This window comes from Nothobranchius furzeri, chromosome 2 (genome assembly GCF_043380555.1).
Source record: "Nothobranchius furzeri strain GRZ-AD chromosome 2, NfurGRZ-RIMD1, whole genome shotgun sequence".
In the NCBI taxonomy this organism is placed as follows: Eukaryota; Metazoa; Chordata; class Actinopteri; order Cyprinodontiformes; family Nothobranchiidae; genus Nothobranchius; species Nothobranchius furzeri.
In genome coordinates this window covers 80,232,823-80,254,193 of record NC_091742.1, presented here as the reverse complement: position 1 = coordinate 80,254,193, position 21,371 = coordinate 80,232,823, and the positions used below count along the sequence as shown (strand labels likewise).

At 42.8% G+C, this 21,371-nt stretch overlaps 1 protein-coding gene across 1 annotated transcript in view; it reads right to left on the bottom strand.

The window, feature by feature from the left end:
* Positions 1-4,712: 4,712 nt before the first annotated feature.
* khnyn (KH and NYN domain containing) overlaps positions 4,713-21,371 on the bottom strand; it is a 53,180-nt gene continuing 36,521 nt past the window's right edge. Inside the window, exons 3-9 of the mRNA XM_054747443.2 lie at positions 18,147-18,281; positions 12,578-14,364; positions 12,330-12,460; positions 9,082-9,178; positions 8,883-8,990; positions 6,944-7,045; positions 4,713-6,848 (exon numbers count right to left, since the gene is read on the bottom strand). Of these exons, the coding sequence (XP_054603418.2) occupies positions 6,467-6,848; positions 6,944-7,045; positions 8,883-8,990; positions 9,082-9,178; positions 12,330-12,460; positions 12,578-14,364; positions 18,147-18,281 (2,742 nt within the window). The 3' untranslated portion in view covers positions 4,713-6,466. The remainder of the gene's footprint in view (positions 6,849-6,943; positions 7,046-8,882; positions 8,991-9,081; positions 9,179-12,329; positions 12,461-12,577; positions 14,365-18,146; positions 18,282-21,371) is intronic.

Here is a 21,371-nt window from a genome sequence, read left to right as displayed (position 1 = left end):
GTAATGCCGACTCAAATTGTAGTCCCTAAACACGGCAATCTCCTCCCCACAAACCAAACACACGGCTTTGCCTCCGACTTCAGTGAAAAAAAAATACTTAGCAGTCCAATTTTTGTTGAAAATCCTGTATTTGGCATCTTTTTTTTTTTTTTTTTTTTTCTTTTTTTTTTTTGCATGATGAGCGGACGTTTCTGGGGCTACAATCACCATGTCAACCGCGGGCACTTGTTGCTATACGTATTGCGTCATTGTGCACGTAAAAAACAACTTCAAAATAAAAGCAATGCAGCCTTAGCCCATGCATGAGGTAAACTGAGAAAATACATTTATTTTGTAATTTCCAATTAACCTTACGCGGGCCGGTCAAAGTCAACCAAAGGGCCGTATGTGGCCCGCGGGCTGTAAAATGCCCAGGTCTGGGTTAGTCTGAACATAGCCAATGATAAAATGTAATGTTCCTGTATGAAACGGCTCCAAATTTCAGTAAATTAAGTAACATTTGCATTCAGAGGTGGACTGGACATTTGCTAGTTGTGGAGCTGGGGTGGGGGGTGGGGTCTGGTCCAGACCGTCTGGATTAAGAACGAGTCTATTTCCTTTACTTCCATTCTCATTTATCTAGCTAAACCATACCCTGGCTGGTGGAGAACTCTTGGCTTCAGATCGCCGATGGGTGGGTACATGTAGCCTGCTCAATCCTACGATGGGGGATCGCCGAGTGTGTGTGTGTGTGTGTGTGTGTGGGGGGGGGGGGGGTGGATTCTCCTCAGATGTCCCATCCACCTCTGAATGCAAATGTTACCATTTAATTTACTGAAATTTGGAGCGGTTTCATACAGGAACATTACATTTTATCATTGGCTATGTTCAGACTAACCATTAGTTCATTGGTGGTCTTCAAGAACCCTTATCCAGCATGTTTTAGTTGTTTCTCAGCTTCAACACACCTGATTTTAATAAGTGGGTGATTAAAGAGCAAGTCACCCCCTACCAGGTTCTAACTCCACTCCCATTTCCTGTTTGAAAAATGCACCACAAGGAGGCGTTGCCTGGCAAACCAAGAGGGCAGAGCCGCAACAAACACTTACACACAGGCTCACAGCGGCATAGTGACATCATATAGTACCAGCTAACGTCATAGGGTACATCTTAGCCAATAGCGGTGGTAGATTTAAATTCAAATATAGTGCTGAGTTTTTTCCTGAAGAGGGCACAACACTGACAGTTTTAGGCAGAATATTTTAATTTGAATTAAGATGCACTAAAGTGCCAGATTATTGACTACACGTGTCTACAGCATGATTAGACACTCATTTATAGTTTATCAGCTAAAAAAATTGACATGGGGGTGACTTGCTCTTTAACAGGCTTCTGCAGAGCTCGACGCCCTCCTGACCTGAAAAACGATTATTTCTCACTGCAGCAGCCAGTATTTATGTCTTTTTATCTAAAGTGTGATCCTCATTATAAACTCAGTTACTTTTGTTATGTTAGTGAAACATGTTGTGGACGTTTTTGGTTCTATCAGCTGTAAATTACAACTAACCAAAGTTATTAATGATCAACTGTGCAGCTTTAAAAACAGCCTCTGTAATGCAGTCACAACCCGCACCCCCCCCCAGACGGCTGGACAGACAGAGATATTTCAGGGCTGAATTTTCATCCCAGTCCGCTCCTGTTTGCATTTGTCTCCCGGATGCATCAGAAGAGCTCCGTTTAGCTACTGCTGGTGATATTCACCCTCACAAATAAACACAGAGCTAAATGTAAATCCTCATTAGGTAGGAAATGGATAAAGCAGTTGGAGTAAGCTACATTAAAAAAAAAAAAAAACTCAATACCCCCTTTTTCCAGGCCCCTCCCCCCAGGCCACACCTTAAGAATACAGGAGAATGTAACGCATACTGACAGACAACCATAAAAACGTGGAGTTATCTTAGCTCTTCGACTCATTGTTGGCACCTTTTCTGCCATAGATCCTTATAAAACCCACCTTTTAACAGCTGTGGAGCTTTCAAGCTTCTGACGGACTCCACATGGTCTGGTGTTGGTCAGGGGTTCTCAGGACTCTGTCTCCACTGGAAGTTCAAGAGAGAGATGCACAAATCGAGCAGGAAGGACTGGGCTTATTACACTAGAACCCCAGGCCGTCTAATCAATATAACATTAGTATGCCAGCTAAGATGGTTGGCCTGGCACTGGCTTTGGCCCTTTGTTTCCTGCTCAGCTGCTACAAGCTGAGATCGTGCACAAAGAGGGGTATGTGCAGAAGTACCTCAGGGCAGTTTGTTGTGTGGATCACGATCCAGTCATTAAGAACGGGATGTTCACAGTGATCGGATGAGGGTTTTCCAGCATTGCACGTGTCAGAGGCGATTAAAACGATTCCTTTCAATGGCAAAAAAATTTAATTTATTGGTTTCTATTTGTATGTGAAGAGCATTTCAATCAAAATGGCAAAAATGTTCACAAAAACATCTTCAAACCCACTTTTAATATAAAACTGGCAATGGTGATACGATTTTACAAATACCCTTGCATGAACTGCTATGTACATTCAATTTGGACTAGCTGTTAGCCTATCAGCCATGTCGGACGTGAACTCTATTCCCCCAAACTGAAGCCGTTCAGGCAGCTTTTTACAGCAGGTGTGATGGTGGTTCACAGAAACATGAACTGACACATTTCGGTTCTCCCTCCCGTCTCTCATGTTTTCTTCTTTTCTTTAAATCAAATAACTTTATTGGTTCAGCAATATTTCTGCATATTGCCACACATCGTATTTTTTTATGGCATCAGCAAACACAAGCGTTCAGCCTGTGTCGTGGACAGTGCATCTGCTCGTTTTATTGCAACATACGGACAGTGTGGAGCGAAGGTTCGGCCTGCAGAGGCTTCGCAGTAAGTCATTTAGGGACTAAACGCCCACCGGTAATGAACCTTTGAGACATCCGTGTAATCGGATAAACAGGTTTCCAGGTTTTCACGTACCGGCTGTATTTCTTTGTCAGTGCAGATTTCTTAAAATGTCCCGCCTCAACATCACATGCTGAATGAACAGTGCCACAGCCTTTAATCCCTCTCTTATGCACCAAACCCGTTTAAAACCCATCTCTGCCTTGGTCAGGCTATTCCTAAAATAGACATGCTGTCTATTTTCTCTATTGTTCAACACCTCACCGAACCAGTCTAATCAGCATCTATTCTTGGAAAGACGCAGCTCCAGTCTTTGTGTGTGTGTGTGAAGTTAGAAAAGGCCTTCCTGTATAAGTACTACTGCATACTCTGTTATCATTTTTCATGCTTTACACAAACAAGATCAAAATAAAGTCACAATAGCAGAGCGGAAGTGAACTGAAGCAGAGAAAATGAGAAATATTAAAATAAAAAAAAAGTCTGACTAACGACTGAATCAGTTTTGCTTCAAACCCACAGGCGGAGCTGACTTTAAACATGTCTGCTCACAGTGGAAGTTTCTACACACGGGGTGTAAAATCTCTCCCCAGAGCTTCCTTTTTTGGGGGAACTGAATATGAAACGTTGGCAACCGACAGGAACAGGAAGCTGCTCCTCTTGACTCAGATAAACACGGCAGCATAACGCAGCACGTTAATGGGCACAAAGAACATTTGGCGCCCAGAAAGACAGATCCAATCGGGATGTAATTTGCCAGAGAAGAAAATGATCTGATTTGGAAGGAGCTGGATAGACTAGAACAGACACCCAGGAGGCAATCATGTTGGCATCAGGATGGGAGATGTAGTGCCGGTCAAAACAAAGTGTAAAGGTCATCAGACTCAGAAAACACCTCCTAGACGTACCAGACAGCTGGGGTTGAAGTGCATGTGTATGAGGCTGGAGGTGGTATAATCAGCGGCTTCTCATGTGGGACAGACGGACGTCCCAGAGGGCCAGTTGGAAGCATGAGGTACATTAGGACACCCAAACTTGTCCAAATGGTTCTGTCCACTCTTGTTGACATATGAAACCCCTGTAGACACTAAGTTGTGGAATCCCATAAGCACGTCTGGATGACCCATGGCGGATGGCTGAATTTGGAACCAGGAGGCATGGACTGATGACTGATGATGTCATATCCTATTCAATGATGAATTTTGTTTCTGGTGATAAAAACATCTAGAATTTACCCGCTGTGGTCCTGCAGCGCTGCCGCACGGCAGAGACTACACCCCACACAAACGTTCCCCCGTCAGATGGGAAACCTGACTTTGAAGTAAACAAACAGGCGAGGAGTGAGTAACACGCTTCTGTCACCTCGCTGATTGACCACACCACCAATCAACAGACAGCACCTTCGTTTATCCTAAAAAAATCAGACCAACATGCTGAATAACCCTGTTTTATGATTGGAGCAGTCCTTCCGGGCAGACCAGAGCACTCTTAGTACACCACACAAGGCAGGATTATCTGATGAGATTACCTTTAGAGCCGTTACATTATTCAGATGTCCTCAAGACTGTCAGAAATGGAGAATCAAGTCAAAAAGCAGCATAATCAGTTGGTGTCATTTGAACTGGGCCATATCTGGGAGCTACGTGGGTGTGACTTCAGGCGACCCCTGGAAGCCATTTGAGGGACTCCGACACAACGCCCGTCCAGACCCGACACGGTGAGGTCTTTCCATGTGTAGAGAGGTTCTTTGAGTGTTTCACCGATCCAACATTAATTGGATGAACTTTGACCCCAACATCTTTGGCTCTTGTATATTTATTTTGTCAGTGAATGTTTGTGTTGAGAAATGTGGTCACCAATGTGTGGTACCTACATATGTGTAAAGGTTCATTATACATGTGACGCCCATCTTCACAGTTCAGGTGAAGCCTGACCTCTGGTGGAGCCAACGGATAACTGCAAAGCACAGACGAGTCAACACAAACCCTTCCTTGTTAAATATTTAACAATTTGGCAAATAAATACAATAAATCAACAACTCTTGTCTCAAACTTCACACCACATAGAAACATCTCAAAATCCGATACTCCCCGACTCGTCGCATCCTGATAACAAAAATTTTATATTATTTTATAATACAGATGGTTGTTTTTCTAACATGATGTAGCCCTGGGACCACTTTTGCTTCCAGCTCTTCACATCAGTTCTCCTCCTTAAATGAAACAGATCCGTGTGTCCCAGAATCAGCTGTTCTCATTCAGGTGTTTTCAGTTTGAGAAAGACAAAAGTGTTTAAAACGGAGACTAGAAAGAATTCCTCTAAACCAAAAACTAGAATTACATCCCACACCCAAGACCTTTCAACATTTAATAATACCGAGTCATCATTTCCACATGATAAAGTTAGAACAGGGCAACATGTAAAACTAATTAGATTTACTACATGTGGCCTTTTAGAGTTCTATGTTTCTATTCAAAGACATAAAACCCCAGAAGGTTTTACCCGTTGTTCCCGTATTAATAACACATATAAAATAAAATCAATAAAGGTGAAAGAAAAAAGAGTGGAGCTCTTACAAGTGATGGATGATAAACAAAACTACCTTTTTTCAAACACATCATGTATGATCTTTATTGTCTCAGCATGACCCATGAGCAGTAAAATATAAAAATAAACTATAACGAGTATCAATGTTATTGGTTCAGTGTTTTTTTTCTAAATCACATCTAAGAACTATGTACACATGTTCAGTACCACCCATTAGGTCTGCCGCTGTTAAATAACCCATCATAAAAACACATTTAGCAAAAAATAGCATCTGAAAAGGTTAAAACCAGCTGTTGAGGAAAACGTCTGCATGCTGACTATAGTTTTAATTACAGGGTTCACAGTTCTCAGAGTGCTTTGTACCAAAAAACTGGAATTCACTACTTTGAACCCTAATCCTCAAAATCCTAACGTTATCAGCCTGGTTGGAGTAATTTATTGTGTTTTGTGTGTAATTCAATAAGACGTCAGTGAAAATGTGATTTACAAACAGACTTTAGATTCTTTTACACCAAAGAGTTGAACATACTTCGTTCTCATAGTCAGATCAGACACAACAGACCATAACTGTTGGTGTTAACAAGCCAAAGTCATTGGTGTCCAACTAGTCACCCAGTTTCTCACCCCGCACGATCCCGTCCAGGGTCATGGGTGGAGATGGTCCCTATGGGCACCAGTTCATCACAGCGGTTGTAGTCTAGTGTTTCACATGACTGGATTGTTGTGGAATACCAGTGGTCCCAGTTGTTAAGCTGCTATCTGAAGACTAAGATGCATGGTTTGCAGTGTGGGGCAAAGGTCAACCAAGCTTCGGCTGAAGATTAAGACTCTGACAGAAGAGAGGTAGGAAGTGATCCGTCCACAGGTGGATATTAGAGCAGGTATGAATTGCTTTTTGCAGTGAAGCAAAAGTTTTTTTTTAAATATTGATCTGGATCAGTGCTGCTTTAGAGGAAACGCAAGTGGTTAGCGGAACACTAAGGTTAAAGAGAAAACTCTGGTACTTCTAGTTCTTTTGCTGCTCTAAGATCAGATCAGAAAGGACGTTGATGTCTTTCTCTGCCGGGTGGCACTGCAGCACCAGCGTCACCATGTTGTCCTGATCCAGGAAAACACACAACAGCTGCCCTTTCAGGTCAGCTGTTTCTTCAGGGGTTCTGTCTGGAACGACCATCATCCCCCTGCTGCCAGGCCTGTGCTGGACCCCTCCATCCCACCCCTTTCCGTGCACTCTCCCCCTGCCCCGCCCACCTCCACCTGATGAATCCAGAGCGCCGCCAGGTGTGCGGTCGCGGAAATTCAGGACTTCTGTTTGGGAGCGTGGATTCTTGAAGGGAAGGAAAGGGGAGGCTGAACCGGCAAAGGAGTGATTTCCTGGATCAGGAGTCCTGATACAGAACAAAGAATTAAAATAGGAAAATCACACAGCATTAATTCTAGATTTTGGTGATGATTGACAAAAAGCAGCACAAAAGAACCCAACCTGTGCTCTGAACGTAGAAAATCATCCAGGTGGGGTCCTCCTCTGCCCAGAGGATCATCTGGGACCATGAAGAGATCTCCAACAAATGTGTACTGAAGGAGTCTAACAGCGCAACAAGAGGGAACACAGGAGTCAGACTTTTAGGCATGGTTGTATGTAAAAGTTACAAATACTTACTATATAAAGAAGATGGCTTCCTGAATACGCTAAGCTTGACTAAGTAGCATTTACTTTCTTACGGATTGATAAGCTAACAGCTAGTTCTAAACATACAGTGTATTACTGCTGTTTTAAAACAGCTCTCATCTCCAAACATCGGCTTTGCATTGATTCCTATAATACGTTGGAGATCAGAGGTGTTTCTAAGACAACACCTTTTAAACTTGACTGCACTTAAAGGGGCATTATGGAAGTTTGACAGCCAAAACATGTATAGAAATAATAAATTTCTTCTTAATACATTCTCCTGCAGTGCCCTGGTCCTGTAGAATGAGCCCTGGGATTTTTATTGTGATTGCCTGTTTTTCTGTAAAATCACAGAAAAATAGAGCTGCTCGGGTCGAGCAGGCTGCTTCATGCGCGTTCACGCTCAGACATAGTCCTCCGAACCATTCTTTGAACGTTGTTTCAGCTGTCATCAAGGATATAAATGTTACAGATACAGAAGATGCCACTGGCGGTTTAGCTCGCCTTGTAAGATTTCAGGCTTTTGTGTAGGAGACTCGGGTTTGATCCTGGATGTGAACATAGTTGTTTTAGAGTTTCTTTTTTACATTAATGGTATATTTTTTTTACAGTAAGATGCCCAAATTTTTACTTGAGACTCGCCGAACGGCATTCAATCCACAGACAAAAAAGATGTGGGTTTAACTTTCATTTTGGAACAATTTTTCAAGCAAGGGAAGGGAATGATCTGAGCATGTAGGACTGACCCATCTTAAACCTTTGTCGGCTGTGCTGAAGAGAAAGGTACAGAACCAAATTATTTAATTAATTAGCTGCGCGTTCTCCTGTCCTCTGTCCTCCCCCCCCCCCACACACACACAAGGGACTGTCAGCTCTCAGAGCTCTGTGAAGCTGACCCCCGTCAGCTTCACAGAGCTTCCTCTCAGCTGTTATTTTCGTTAAGGAGTGTGCACGTACAGCATGCGCGCCTCGTGCACGAGCCTCCAACTGAAGCTGCCGTTACGCTTTTGGCCTGAGGGGGCAATCGCGAGCATAAAAATTCAAAACTCTGAAAAGTTCCTTTAAACTAGCTGTTAGCTTATCAGTCCTGCAGAATATTAAGACTGTTCTCTGAATAGAGACCATTGCAAAAGGCTTTCTAGAACAAGAAAGATAGTAGTTATTTATTTAGCAAAGCCCAGTTTTAATATAAAGAGAAGACTAACTAAAGTATGGAAGCCCATTCCTGCCACTCTGATTGAAAAAAAAATCTTGTATATCATAATTATGAGATAATATCTCCTACTTATGACTTATGACTTAGCTAAGTCATAAGTTCAAGATAGAAGATTAATTTTAATTAAAAAAAAATAACAAATAAATAACAAATACATAAAAATAACGAGAAATCAAAAATGTATTTGATGAAAAAATATTGTTTTCCATTATTATGATTTAGCTATCTCATATTTATCTTTATAGATGAGTCATAATTATGGGATAGAAGATTCCTTTTTTATTAGAGTGGCGAGAGTGGGCTTCCATACAGGGGGACTAAAGGAAGCTAAATATGCTAAGGCATGGCTGCCAGATTGAAACATTCAACCTGCCCTCATCTTTAAGGACTCCAGACAGTGCCTACATTGTTTTTAAATGCAATGCGATAGTTGTTTTTTAATTTAGCAAAGCAAAAAATACCTTTTTGTCATTTACGAATTGCTATAATAACTCTCGCTCATTAGTGCTAGTATTAAAAACAATCTTTAAGTGAAACCTTTTTTTGATGATGTCCCTCCATACAGGCGACTCATCAGAAAGGTCTCTCAGGTTGTCGTTGGTAACGATCACTCCATCTGTCTTTTGGGCAAGCTGCAGAATCAGTCTGTGGGCAGAGGGCAGGCTCATTAAAGCGTTTCCAGAACCTGACTCTAATAGTGATTTAGACAAACATTATCAGGCAGCAGAGCCTCGACCTGTCATCGTACGAGCTGATCCTCTTGCCGTAGACCTCTCTGGAGGGGGTGTAGGAGAGCAGGCCCAGCTTCTGCAGTTCTGTTAGATAGTGTTGCTCTGAGGGAGAGGAGAACATAATAAACTACGTTGTATCTACTCAGAGGGGAAACACCCACGCTTCTCCTGAGAACACACTCGGCACAATAAACACCCTTGGATCTGATTTGTGTTTTCAACCCACAAGTTAGAATTTATCTCCTGTCACCAACACCAGGGGCGGATTTAGCAATTTGGGGGCCCAAGGCGAACACAGACATGGGGCCCCTTACACTAAACTTTTGACAATCTTACCTTTAACTGGATTTGCGAAACTCTCCCCTCTTCTGACATGAGTTATTTTCCCTTTTTATTAGTCCTCCTCTTTTTCCTGTATTTCCCTCCCTTTGAGTGCTTTCAATATTTGCTCTGCTTTCTTTTTTCTGTCAGCGCTCCTGTGCTTTAGCCTTAGTTATTTTTTTTCTATTTTCCATTTTGGTCTGTTTTCCTCCCTTTAAACATTTTCCATAGTCTTTCCTTTCTGCTTCCTTTTGATGTTTACATCGAAAAACAACGTCACTTTCAGAAGTGAAAATAAAAGCTTTTATGAAGCAAGCTAATTCTTTCTCTTATTGGAGCCACTAGGATAACTTCATGTCATGCTTAATGTTTTGACTATCGCTTTGAGTTTGTTACGAATGTTCCCGCCTCTCTTCTTATTCTTATTTGTGGTCTTATGGCACTTGGCAAACAACAATTTGGTGCATTACCGCCACCAACTGGATTGGAGTGGAATGACTACCAATCACTTCCTGTTTGTGCATCGCAGTCTTAATAACCCTCTTATGACCATAATTATAACAGGGCCGCCTGGTATATTTTTTTAATCTTATGGCTGTAAAATTGTAATAAATAGTGCAAAGTGTGTGTAACTCTTCTCCTTTTTTCAGAACAACCTCAGCTTTCAGTGTATGGTTTGTATTTCCAAACCACTATAACATTTCACGAAAAGAAACGTGAAGCCACTTCTCCTCCAGCTTCACTGGCTGCCAGTGAACTTTAGGATTCATTTCTTAATCCTGGTTCTGGTCTATAGAGCCTTACATGGACAAGCACCATCTTACATTGGTGATCTTCTTAGTCCCTACACCCCCAGCAGGTCCCTGAGGTCCAGTGATTAAAGCCTACTGGTTGTGCAGCACCAGGCTAAAGACCAAAGGTGACAGATCATTTGCTGCTGTGGCCCCCAGACTCTGGAACTCTCTCCCCCTGAGCCTGAGATCAGTGGACTCAGTGGTCTCCTTTAAAAAGCAGCTGAAAACTCATTTGTTCAAGCTGGCTTTTGCACGATCTTCTTCACCACTCTCTCTTTATTCTGCTCTCCCCACCTATTCCACCTTCCTCACTGATTTCCCTTTTTCCTATTCACTCTCTCTCTTTCTTAACATTTTTTAAATCCCAATTGCCTGTTTTTGCTCATTTTAAATATATTTTTAAACATTTTCTAAATGCTTTTTTATATTTATATTTTTATTTTTGTGAAGCGCCTCGTGATTTTTATCTTGACAGGCGCTATAGAAATGATATTTTCTTCTTCTTCTTCTATTTAGAATGTATTTCTATTACAGCCTTTAAAAAATCAGCTTAAAAGTGAAAAAGGCAAAAAACGGATTTGAATTTTTTACAGTTATTACTGAACAGGAACTTCAAACTTACTGGGCAAACAATTTAAACTTTGAACTGAAATGCATCCATTCTTAAAAAAGTTTGAACCTTGGTGTCTTGTAGCAGTTTTTAAGACTTTATTTTTGTAAACTTTCAGACGTTTTTATTTGATGTGGTAGACCTTGAAGCAGCTTCTCTCCAGCTGCAGGCAGAACACACCTCACACTGCCATGGGGTGCTTCTCTGGCACACCGTGCACTGCTATACCAAAAACATTTGTTTTAGCAAAAATAATTATTTATTGTAAAAAGATAAATAATACTGGAATGATGCTGAATCTTACAATTAGCAAATAGTTGAGGGTTGTTCAAATAAAAAAATAAAAAATAAAGACTGAACAAACATTCATATCCTGGTTCACCGGAGATCTGGCCTTCTGGGACACCTAATGGATTGTGTTGATTTTCTTTGAGGCATTTCCATAATTTCTTGCTGGCTTTTTATGCTAATTAGCTTCCCCGTTCCGTTATCCGCTTTCACCGTGGCGCTGCGCTCCGTTTCAATCAGGCTGTACAGCAGGATTTCCCCTCGTAGCGATATTTTCCCTAACTCTGATTGCTTCATGCTATAGATCGTTGGAAAGCTGGTTTTATGTACTTTTAGGAACCGTTGGAATTTCCGGGATCTGATCAGCCATTCAAAAGTTATGAAACAGAGCATTTTGGATGACAAACTCAGCACGTCTCTCAACCTTTGTTGTGATTCGGTGCGCTCAAGACAGGGAATCCCGGTGGCTACCGTAATGTATTGTATATGCACGAAAAGCCCCATTTTTAATCTTTTCAGCACTTTTGGAATTTTAATGATATCTTGAACGGTTCAGGAATTATGGTAATGAGAAGTGCGCATGTCCAATCCTGTCTGCGGCCACAGGTTGGTAATAAGAATATTGTGGCATTAACAGAGGGGTGCTGGCGGTCAGGGCTAGGGGGCCCCCCAACACAAGGGGGCCCCAGGCGGCCGCCTACCTATGCCTAATGGTAAAACCGCCTCTGACCAACACACACACACACACACACACACACACACACACACACACACACACACACACACACACACACCTCCCCACCCTGAATTAAAGACTGGCACAATGTGTGTGATGTTGAAGCTTCATTTTGAAAAGTATCAAATACGGTGAAGCGAGGCATCGACACGTCTTTGCCGACACTTCTGCTTTGAAAAATCAATACAAGAGTGGCCTGTATTTGTAAAGGACCCTCTAGAGTCCTAGAACCCCGTCAAGCATTTTACAACACAGCAGTCATTCATCCAGGCACGCGGTGATGAGCCACAGCAGCCCTGGGCTAGGGTTAGGGTTACTGACAGTGGGACTGTCATTCATTCTAGGTGCCACTGGTCCCTTCCTACCAACACCAGCAGACATGGCGGGTGACGTGTCTTGCCCCATGGCACGACTGCAACTGAGTGAGCGGGGCTTGAACCTGCAACCCTTCGTTTAACGTCTCTGCAATCGTCCCGCTCTAATAAAGACATGTCAAAGTGTTACCTTTGATTCTTTGGTCACTTTTCTGCCTCCACTGTGGCACCAGAGCACTGATGTGCCGATGACCGCGCTCCCAGAAATGCTGGATGGCCAGGGCGATTCCTCGGCAGGAGAAGAAATGACCCAAGCCGTGGCTGAGGGGCACGCGTAAAGAGAAGTGTGAAGTTTTCTAAACTGTTCAGATATGTTCTCCAACGAAAACAATGACACAACAGGAGTAGATGACAGCAGAGAGTAAAAGTACTTCTCACCTCATGGCTACGTTGCTCCCATCAATGATGACCGTCCTCAGCTCTGGGTCTCCTGGCTCGTCTGTCAGCTTCAGCTCAAAGGGGGTCTGCAGACCCTCCAGGAAGCGCTGCTCCCCTGTCACCACCACCGAAGAAGAGGGAACAAAGTCCTGCCTTTCCTTTGTTCTAGTGGAAGACGAGTCGTTGTTGGTGAAGATATGGGGTTGAGGCTGCGGCGGCGGTTTTGACTGGCGTTTTGAGTTGGGGGGATGGAGTTGCTTTGACGTGGACGGATCGATCCAGTGAGGGGTCTGGATGTGTTTGGGAAGAGGAGGGTGTGTATTTAGGGCCGAGGGGTAGGTAAACATGGGTGGCCCTTTGACTTCAGGCAGGTTGGTGTGTTGTGTCTGTGTGTTTAAAGGCGGTTGTTGCTTTGGTTGTGAGGCAAACTGGCTGGTGGCTAGATGCTGGGATTTATCGGTCCAGCCAGACAAACTTGACTTTGGAGAAAGGTTTGCCACCTTTACCGTTCCCTTTTCACCGGATTCTCTCTTCTGTTCATGGAACAGGAACTCAACATCTTGTTTTAGCTGAGCTTCAGCAGGTCCATCGTCCAGTCCTTTCTCCAGCACCAACTTCTGAATCTCTGGTTCTTCCCCTAAGCTGTCGGTGTCTCTGCTCCCCTCTTTCTGGAGCTCCAGCAGCAGCTGGTGAGTAGATCCATCAGGCAGCCTGTTGTAGATTTTGGTGATGTTCTGTTCGGTGTACCCACAACTGACAGCCGCTTTTTTCAACACCCCAAGGACAAAGTCTTCCTCCTGTTCTGTCCCTTCCATCTCTGGACTTCCCTTTTCCCGACTTGGGCTTGTGGTTGCCCCCCACTCCTCTTGTTCCTGATCCGATCCCATTTCTCCATCACCGTTTCTTACCTCGACCCCTTCTGTGGCTGTTTCCTCATCCTCCGTCTCACAGGGTTGGGCTTCTCTTCGACTTGAAGTAATACTGACTGGACTGATCACTTTTGGGACACTACCATTTTTCTGCTCGCGGTCACTACGATCCTGTTCCTGTTGGACCAAATCCAGAATCTGTGATGCTTCTTTGGGTCCAGTTCTTGCAAGGACCCGTTTCACAACTTCCTCCGTGTACCCCATGGCTGTGAAGAACTTCAGGAGAAGTAAAAAGTCCTTGTTGTCCTTTGAGACCTGCTCCTCATCTTTTTGCTGCCTGTTGTCCACTCTGACGCCTGACGCTCCCTGATGTTCAAGCTTCACTTCTTCTCCCACTTCCTGAGGCGAGTGCAGGAGTTCTTCCTCGGCCCCTTCCGCCCACCCTCGTGGGCCTACAGCGAACATGAAAGCTTTGAAAGAAGAGTCATTAACTGCTGAGTCATTGCCTGCAGCCATTCCATCGGCCCTTTGATCAGTGGGACCAAGGGGATCGGGAAGTGTTAATTTGGTGGCTTTGGATTTATCCCGCCTACGTTCAGAATCCCTACAAGAGTTGGTACTCTCAACAGTAAGTTCTGGATTTGATCCCAGACTCGATTCTTTCACTAAATCCAACAGGATCTCCTTTACTGACCCAGGCAGAACAAGAAGGTCCAGAGTGTGTCTGTCGTCCCACTTCTCTACCAGGGTTTTGAAGGCGCGGCGTGAGTCCAGGGACTCACCTAAGCCTCTCTCCCCTGTGTCCCAGCGTCTAGACTGGGTGCCTTTATACCTCTCCACTAGGTCTGCAATGAGGGAGTAGGCCCGTACAACAGGCTCCGCAAGCCCTGATAGGAGCAGGAATCCAGGTGAGCCAACCTGTTTGGTCAAAAAAACACAACTATTTTAAATGCATGTCCTCTTTTGGATCATTCAAAACTCACAACGGTGTATAATTTTTATGAAACAGCATTTCCATGATACAGCTCTGGAGACTGGAGCTCTTTAAAAATGAGGGTGATACACTTTGGTGTTAGCTGACTCTGACTAGCCCCAAGGGACATAAATACTGTTTCTTTAAGCCGAGGCCATTCAGGAAGCTATCTACATGTAAGATTGTGACTAATTATGACTTTTATACACCTAAGAATGGCTAAGAAATCCCCACAAGGACCTAGTAGCAGAGGTGTGACCAAGTCACTGCTTTGCAAGTCACAAGTAAGTCACAAGTCTTTCCAGTCAAGTCTCGAGTCGAGTCCCTGTGAAAGACAACCAAGTCCACGTCGAGTCCAAAGTCAATGATGTGGAAGTCCAAGTCAAGTCCAAGTCCTTAACTTTGAATTTTCAAATCATAATCAAGTCATCTGTCAAACTTCAATATAATGACGATGATAATAAATAAATTCCAGAAATAAAGCTGGAATTATGGAAGTTTGACAGCCAAAACATGTATAGAAATAATAAATGTCTTCTTCATACATTCTCCTGCAATGCCCTGGCCCTGTAGAATGAGCCCTGGCATTTTTACTGTGATTGCCTGTTTTTCTGTAAAATCACAGTAAAAGAGAGTTGAGCTGAGCTGCTCGGGTCGAGCAGGCTGCTTCATGCGCGTTCACGCTCAGGCATAGCCCGTAGCATTTCCTATCCGTAGCTTTAGCAGCAGAGAGTGAGGTAGTGCCAACTCAGCGACTTTGTCGCTGTTCCTAACGCCTAGTGATGAACCTAGCTACATTTCTGAGGACCCTTAGCTACTTTCTTCTAGATATTTCCTGCAAATTAGCAACAAAATAGCCATTTTCACTCCGAACCGTTCTTTAAACGTTGTTTTAGCTGTAATCAAGGATATAAATATTACAGATACCAAAGACATCAGTGGTGGTTTAGCTCATCTAGTTAGATGTCAGACTCTGGAGCAGGAGACCTGGGTTTGATTCTGGGTGAGGACACAGTTTTTTTTTTAGAGTTTCTTTTTTACATTAATGGTATATTTTTTTACAGTAAGATGCCCAAATTTTTATTTGAGACTCGCCGAACGGCATTGAATTCACAGATAAAAAAGATGTGGGTTCAACTTTCATTTTGGAACAATCAAGCAAGGGAAGGGCATGATCTGAGCATGCAGGAAGACTGACCCGTCATAAACCTTTGTCGGCTGTGCTGAAGAGAAAGGTACAGAACCAAATTATTTAATTAATTAGCTGCGCGTTCTCCTGTCCTCTGTCCTCCAGGCCACACATACACACACACACACACACACACACACACACACACACACACACACACACACACACACACACACACACACACACACACACACACACACACACACACACACACAAGGGACTGTCAGCTCTCAGAGCTCTGTGAAGCTGACTGTTATTTTCGTTAAGCAGTGTGCACGTACAGCATGGGCACCTCGTGCATGAGCCTCCTATTGAAGCTGCCGTTATGCTTTTGGCCAGAGGGGGCAATCGCGAGCATACAAATTCAAAACTCTGTAAAGTCCCTTTAAAGCTTCATTTATTTGCTCAGACAAGCAGAAAATGCAACTGAAACTGATTATAAACAAAGTGCTGCTGCATTTAGCAGTACAAGATCAAACCCAGAACCAAGAATGATTCATGATTTTGTCCATGTCGTGCCATTTTTGTGCTAAAATATCAAATGCGCTCAAGTCATCATCAAGCCAACAGATGCAAGTCGATTCAAATTGCAAATCATTGGCGTTCAAGTCCGAGTCAAGTCGTAAGTCTTTATAAATTTTATCAAGTCAGAAGTCATTAAAATAATGACTCGAGTCCAAGTCATGTGACTCGAGTCCACACCTCTTCCTAGTAGTGGCCTTTGATGCAAGCACTTCATCAGCTTCACAGAATCTGCAACATGGAACAGGACCAATAAAACCACCACAACATAAAGGCTGGGTCCAAATTCAGGGGCCGCATGTTTCTAAGGCACAGTTTAAAGGCTGATTATGTCACAGAGAAGCAATAAGAGTGTCTAAATTTCAATGTTCCTAAAAACTTTCCCCGAATTTCAAGGATGGGCCAGGTGTATCCTTACTCATCACCCCTATCCCTGGACACAATCTTTACTCCAGACAAAAATAGCACATGTAGATGGGTGAACAGTATGAGGTGATCTTTATGCTACATAGAAACATAAATCAGCACAAAAACAGTGGTGATGATGAACACTCTGCTCTAGGGCTGCACAATATTAGGAAAACCTGCGCCATTCGATAACAGTGATTAATATTGCGATGACCATATTACTTGCGATAAATAAAAACTTAACTCAGGATCAAAAATAATCAAAAACAAAACAAAAAAAATCATAAAAGTGAGAAAAGCAAAAGATGTGAGGAAAGGGAAAAAGAAAATGAACAAGAAAAGGCAATCCGTGGATCCCGGGAAAAGCAGAATCAGCAAAAAGAGCAGGTTTTGCTAACTCAGGTGTTTGCTAACCATCTAAATGAAGTGCCGCCCGCCTCGGGGGTGGGCATCTAACCTATGAGAACCCACCCAGTTGGTCAAATGGGTAAAGAGCTCTATTTGATTTGTTAAAAAAACATCCTGCTTCCATTTGATTGACAGAATGCATTATGTGTAGCAAACATTTGAGCTGACCATTCATTGCGATATTTATCTGTTCTTTGCGATATGTTTACTGTGCACGCTGATATCGCAATAACGTTATATTTACGATATATTGTGCAGCCCTACTCTGTTCAGTTTTATGGCTTTTTGTCAGACTCTGAACCAGGAAATGGCTGCAGGCAGCAAGTAGAGAGCTCAGAGCAGCCAGCGACTCCACTCCCTAGCCAATCAGCAGCTGATAGTTATGATGCTGGCCAGACTCACAACCTGGCCGCTAACAAATACACACACACACACACAGGCTAACAATGACAGTGTGACAGCATAATGTACCAACTAACGTCATAGGTACCATCTTAGCCAATAGCGATGGCAGATTTAAATTCAAATGCAGTGCAGTTTTTAACTGAAGACAGCGCAACACTGTCAGTTTTAGGCAGAATTTTTACATTTTAACTGAGATTCACTAAAGGGCCAAATTATTGAGTACACGTGTCTACCGTTTTTCAGCATAAAAAGTTGATTTGTGGGTGAATTGCTCTTTAAACCGTTTAGAGCAAACGGCAGACTCAAAAAAAAGTAAAAAAAAAAGTGTTAATGCACATTATTTATCTCATTAATTAATGAATGCATTAACGCGATAATAACATATACCCTCAACAGCTATAACTTTAACTTCTATTTAGCGCTGCTGCAGTTGCTAGGCAACAGGACATATCCTGAAGAAGAGGTGAGAAGACATGTGAAGGCTAGACGGTCCAAAATCACAATCAAAAACCTACATCGGGTTGGTCGGCTCCTTACCAGAATGCTGCCCCTGAATTTTGACCCATGAACCTTTTTTTTTCAAATAGTGGTTATTCCTGCAAAATATTGAGGGCTTACGTAGCATGATGCATCAAGACAGTGGGGATTTGCTCCATGACGGACGTAATTTAGATTTTCTGCAATATTTTTGAACAATAATTATCAATTTAAGCTGTTGTGCTGTTTTAACACTTTGATGATTATTTGATGCAACGTTTGGTTTGCTTGATTTAAGGGTAAATGTTGAAGTCTCACCACTATATGTGCTGAGGTGTTTCTGATCAGGCTGTCCACGAACAGTCCTCTGGCTCCACAGAAGACACAGTGAAGGACCGGCGGGTACGACACCTCCTGCTGCTCCTCCTGATTCACAACTCCCTTCACGAATAACTAAAGAAAAGAATTTACATCTTAATCTTGAGTTAGACAAACAGACAGGATGCAAAAGCAGAATCTGCAGAAGTTTGGCTACTGTGAAGGAGAAAAAGATCTTGAAAGACAGAAAAAATCTCTCAAAGGATCCATAATTTAACTCATAAACAGATCATTACACAGAAAGAAGAACGCTGATGTTCTAGCAAAGAGGAAAGAGGGGAAACACCGAGCGACTCGCTAAAGGAAGGTTGACCTTCTGAGACAACCAGTCAGATCAGACAGCGACACAGTGACAGGAAGCAAAACCAACCGGTGGTTAAATAGGTTGAAGTGTTTACATCCAGATGGTGAAGTGTCAGCGTCAGAGGCACAAATTCTCCATAATTTACCTTCAATGTTTGTCATCAAGTCATCCTTCATTACAGAAACTGATTGCTCTGGGATCTTTGCAGCCGTACATAAATCATTTAAATGACGTTGAATGCAAAATGGTAAAACTTTGCTATTTCTTTTCACTTTGTACATCCAGCATTTAAAGAAATGAAATTTTATATCTATTTTATTAATAAGAAAAATTGAACAACACTTAATACTTTTTGTAAAGTCGTAACTTTATACTGATTAATTATTTTTTGACATTCAACAGGATGTTAGAGGGGAACTAGAGAGTTTAGGCTTGCGTTTAACACCCCCAGTGTCCGCTTGTAGAACTGAAACAAAACCTATCTCCTCACTGTGCATTTGTCTTCTTAAAGCCTTAATCCAGGGCTATTCAAATCTGGGCCTGTATCCAGCACGTTTTAGTGGTTTCTCTGGTCCAACAAACTAGATTCAGTGCAGCAGCTCATCAGGCTCTGCAGAAGCCTGTTAATCACCTGCTGACTAAAATCAGGTGTACTGAAGCAGGGTTAAAACCAAAACGTGCTAGATACCAAACCTCCATGCCCAGAATTGAACAGCTCTGCCTTAATCCAGTGTTGCCAGATCCAAAATCCCACAATATCGTACAGAGAGGCTTAAATTATCGTTTTTCAGTACAAATTATCGTGCATTATAAATTTGATAATAACGTTCTATAAACGACTTCTCACTCCAATATAATATAACAAAGAAGGTGTTTTATATTGCCCTGTTTAAATAAACATCTTTAAAACCAGTAATATAATGCTTATAAACGTGCAGAGTGTGTCGGCACCACTCCGACCTCCACGCATTGACACAACATGCACATTTGCGCAGCCCTATTTATTTCATTTCTACATAGGTTAAAAGCACGCGACAAAACATCACAGCAGTGGAAAAACTGACCCAATAAATGACACAGCAGCCTACTCACCTAGTTGCTGATCTCAATCTCCTCATCTGATTCACTGTCTGTCACAGCAGAATGCCTTTAATCACCTGTACTAAGTGGTCTGTGCTTCTCATTGCAATGTTGTGCTGGACTAAAAAGCCACATAGCTTGATTTCAGCGTTTTTCACATAATTTTCAAACTTCTCTTTTTCATTAGTTTGTAGGAGACATTTATAAACCTGTAAGCACTGAGGTGAAATCTGACTTCAGAACAGTTTAAAATTATATAATTGACTTGGGAAAGCCACAGCAAAAGATGGTGTTACTAGATGCAATGTGAAATTATCGTACATTTGAGGATTTTTGAAACTATTGATCGTACATCGTACAGAGCCCAAAATTATGGTACAAATACGATAATTATCGTACATCTGGCAACACTGCCTTAATCTATCATCTGAAATGTCTCCCAGCCTGCCCCTTTCACACTAGCATCGGCTCCACACCACCCAGATAGCCCCAGTCAGCCCAAGTTGATTCCACACATCCTTGCTTAGGAATGCAAGGAATGCAGTCAGAGAAGTTCTCAGCTCCTTGGTAATCAGCATGATAATGCCGTAAGCCCAGGTGGCTTCCCCTCCTCAGACGTTGCGTTCCCGTTCTCGATCTCCACTGGGCTTTTCCAGTGAACCTTCAGTTCCTGTTTTACAGTAAAGATTCTTTTTAGGCCCGAGCAGCGAAAGCGCTGCGAAGGCCTCTTGTTTTTGCTCTGATTATTATTAGGCCCGAGCAGCGAAAGCGCTGCGAAGGCCTCTTGTTTTTGCTCTGATTATTATTATTTTTTGTTATTCCGTGCCCCCTTTGAACAGCTTTTTGGGGACCTTAACATACCCCAAAACTCACAATATTTTGCACACTTGTCAGGCCTGGTGAAAAATTTGATATTTTAAAGGTCCCAAAAAAATCGCAAAGAAAATGGCTGAACAGCGCCCCCTACAAAGTGAAAAAAACCCCTCTCCATAAAGCTTAGTTTATCGTACAGTTATGAAATTTGGTACACTTGTAGTACTCAACAGTCCGCACAGAAAAGTCTCTTGCAACCATGGTCAATATCAAACAGGAAGTCGGCCATTTTGGGTTGAAATGGCGATTTTTTGCCGTTTTTGCCGTTTTTAGGGTCCGTTTCTGATTGGATTGCTCGATCATTTTTCGCACGATCGTCTCAAAAATTGTGTAAAATTGCTCAGAAGGGATGGGCGAACAAAATGAGATAAGGATTCTGAGTTTTCGTATATGTTGAAGGGGCGGAGCCAGGCCTCGAAGTTTGACTACTCGCCAAAAATATTTAAATTGCTATAACTTCATAACTGAATGGAATAGAGTTACCAAACTTTCTGTGGTCATTCGTCATCCACCCACAAAGTAAATTGAAAGGTCGGATGATGACATCACACAAGCCCCGCCCCCTCAGGACCAAAAAGATCAAGTTTTACTGTGAAAGGTCCCAAATTGCCCCATTTCACTTAATCACCACAAATTTGTAGCTGGTAACTCAAGACAAGTGGGGGTTGCTTGGCGTCACTTTATGGGAGTTTTCGGCAGAGGGCGGGGCTGTGGTGGCGCGGCGAATTCAGGCGTACCGCCTTGGCCTTACGTTTGCCTCCCATTTCGTCATTTCCAAAGATATCGTCACGAAACTTCTTGTGAGTGATCCTAGTCCGGCCCCCCAAAAGATCTGATGTGAACATCTGGTGGGCGTGGCCTATTTTCTGAAATAGCGCCCCCTAGGACCATTAAAACTATTAGCCCCA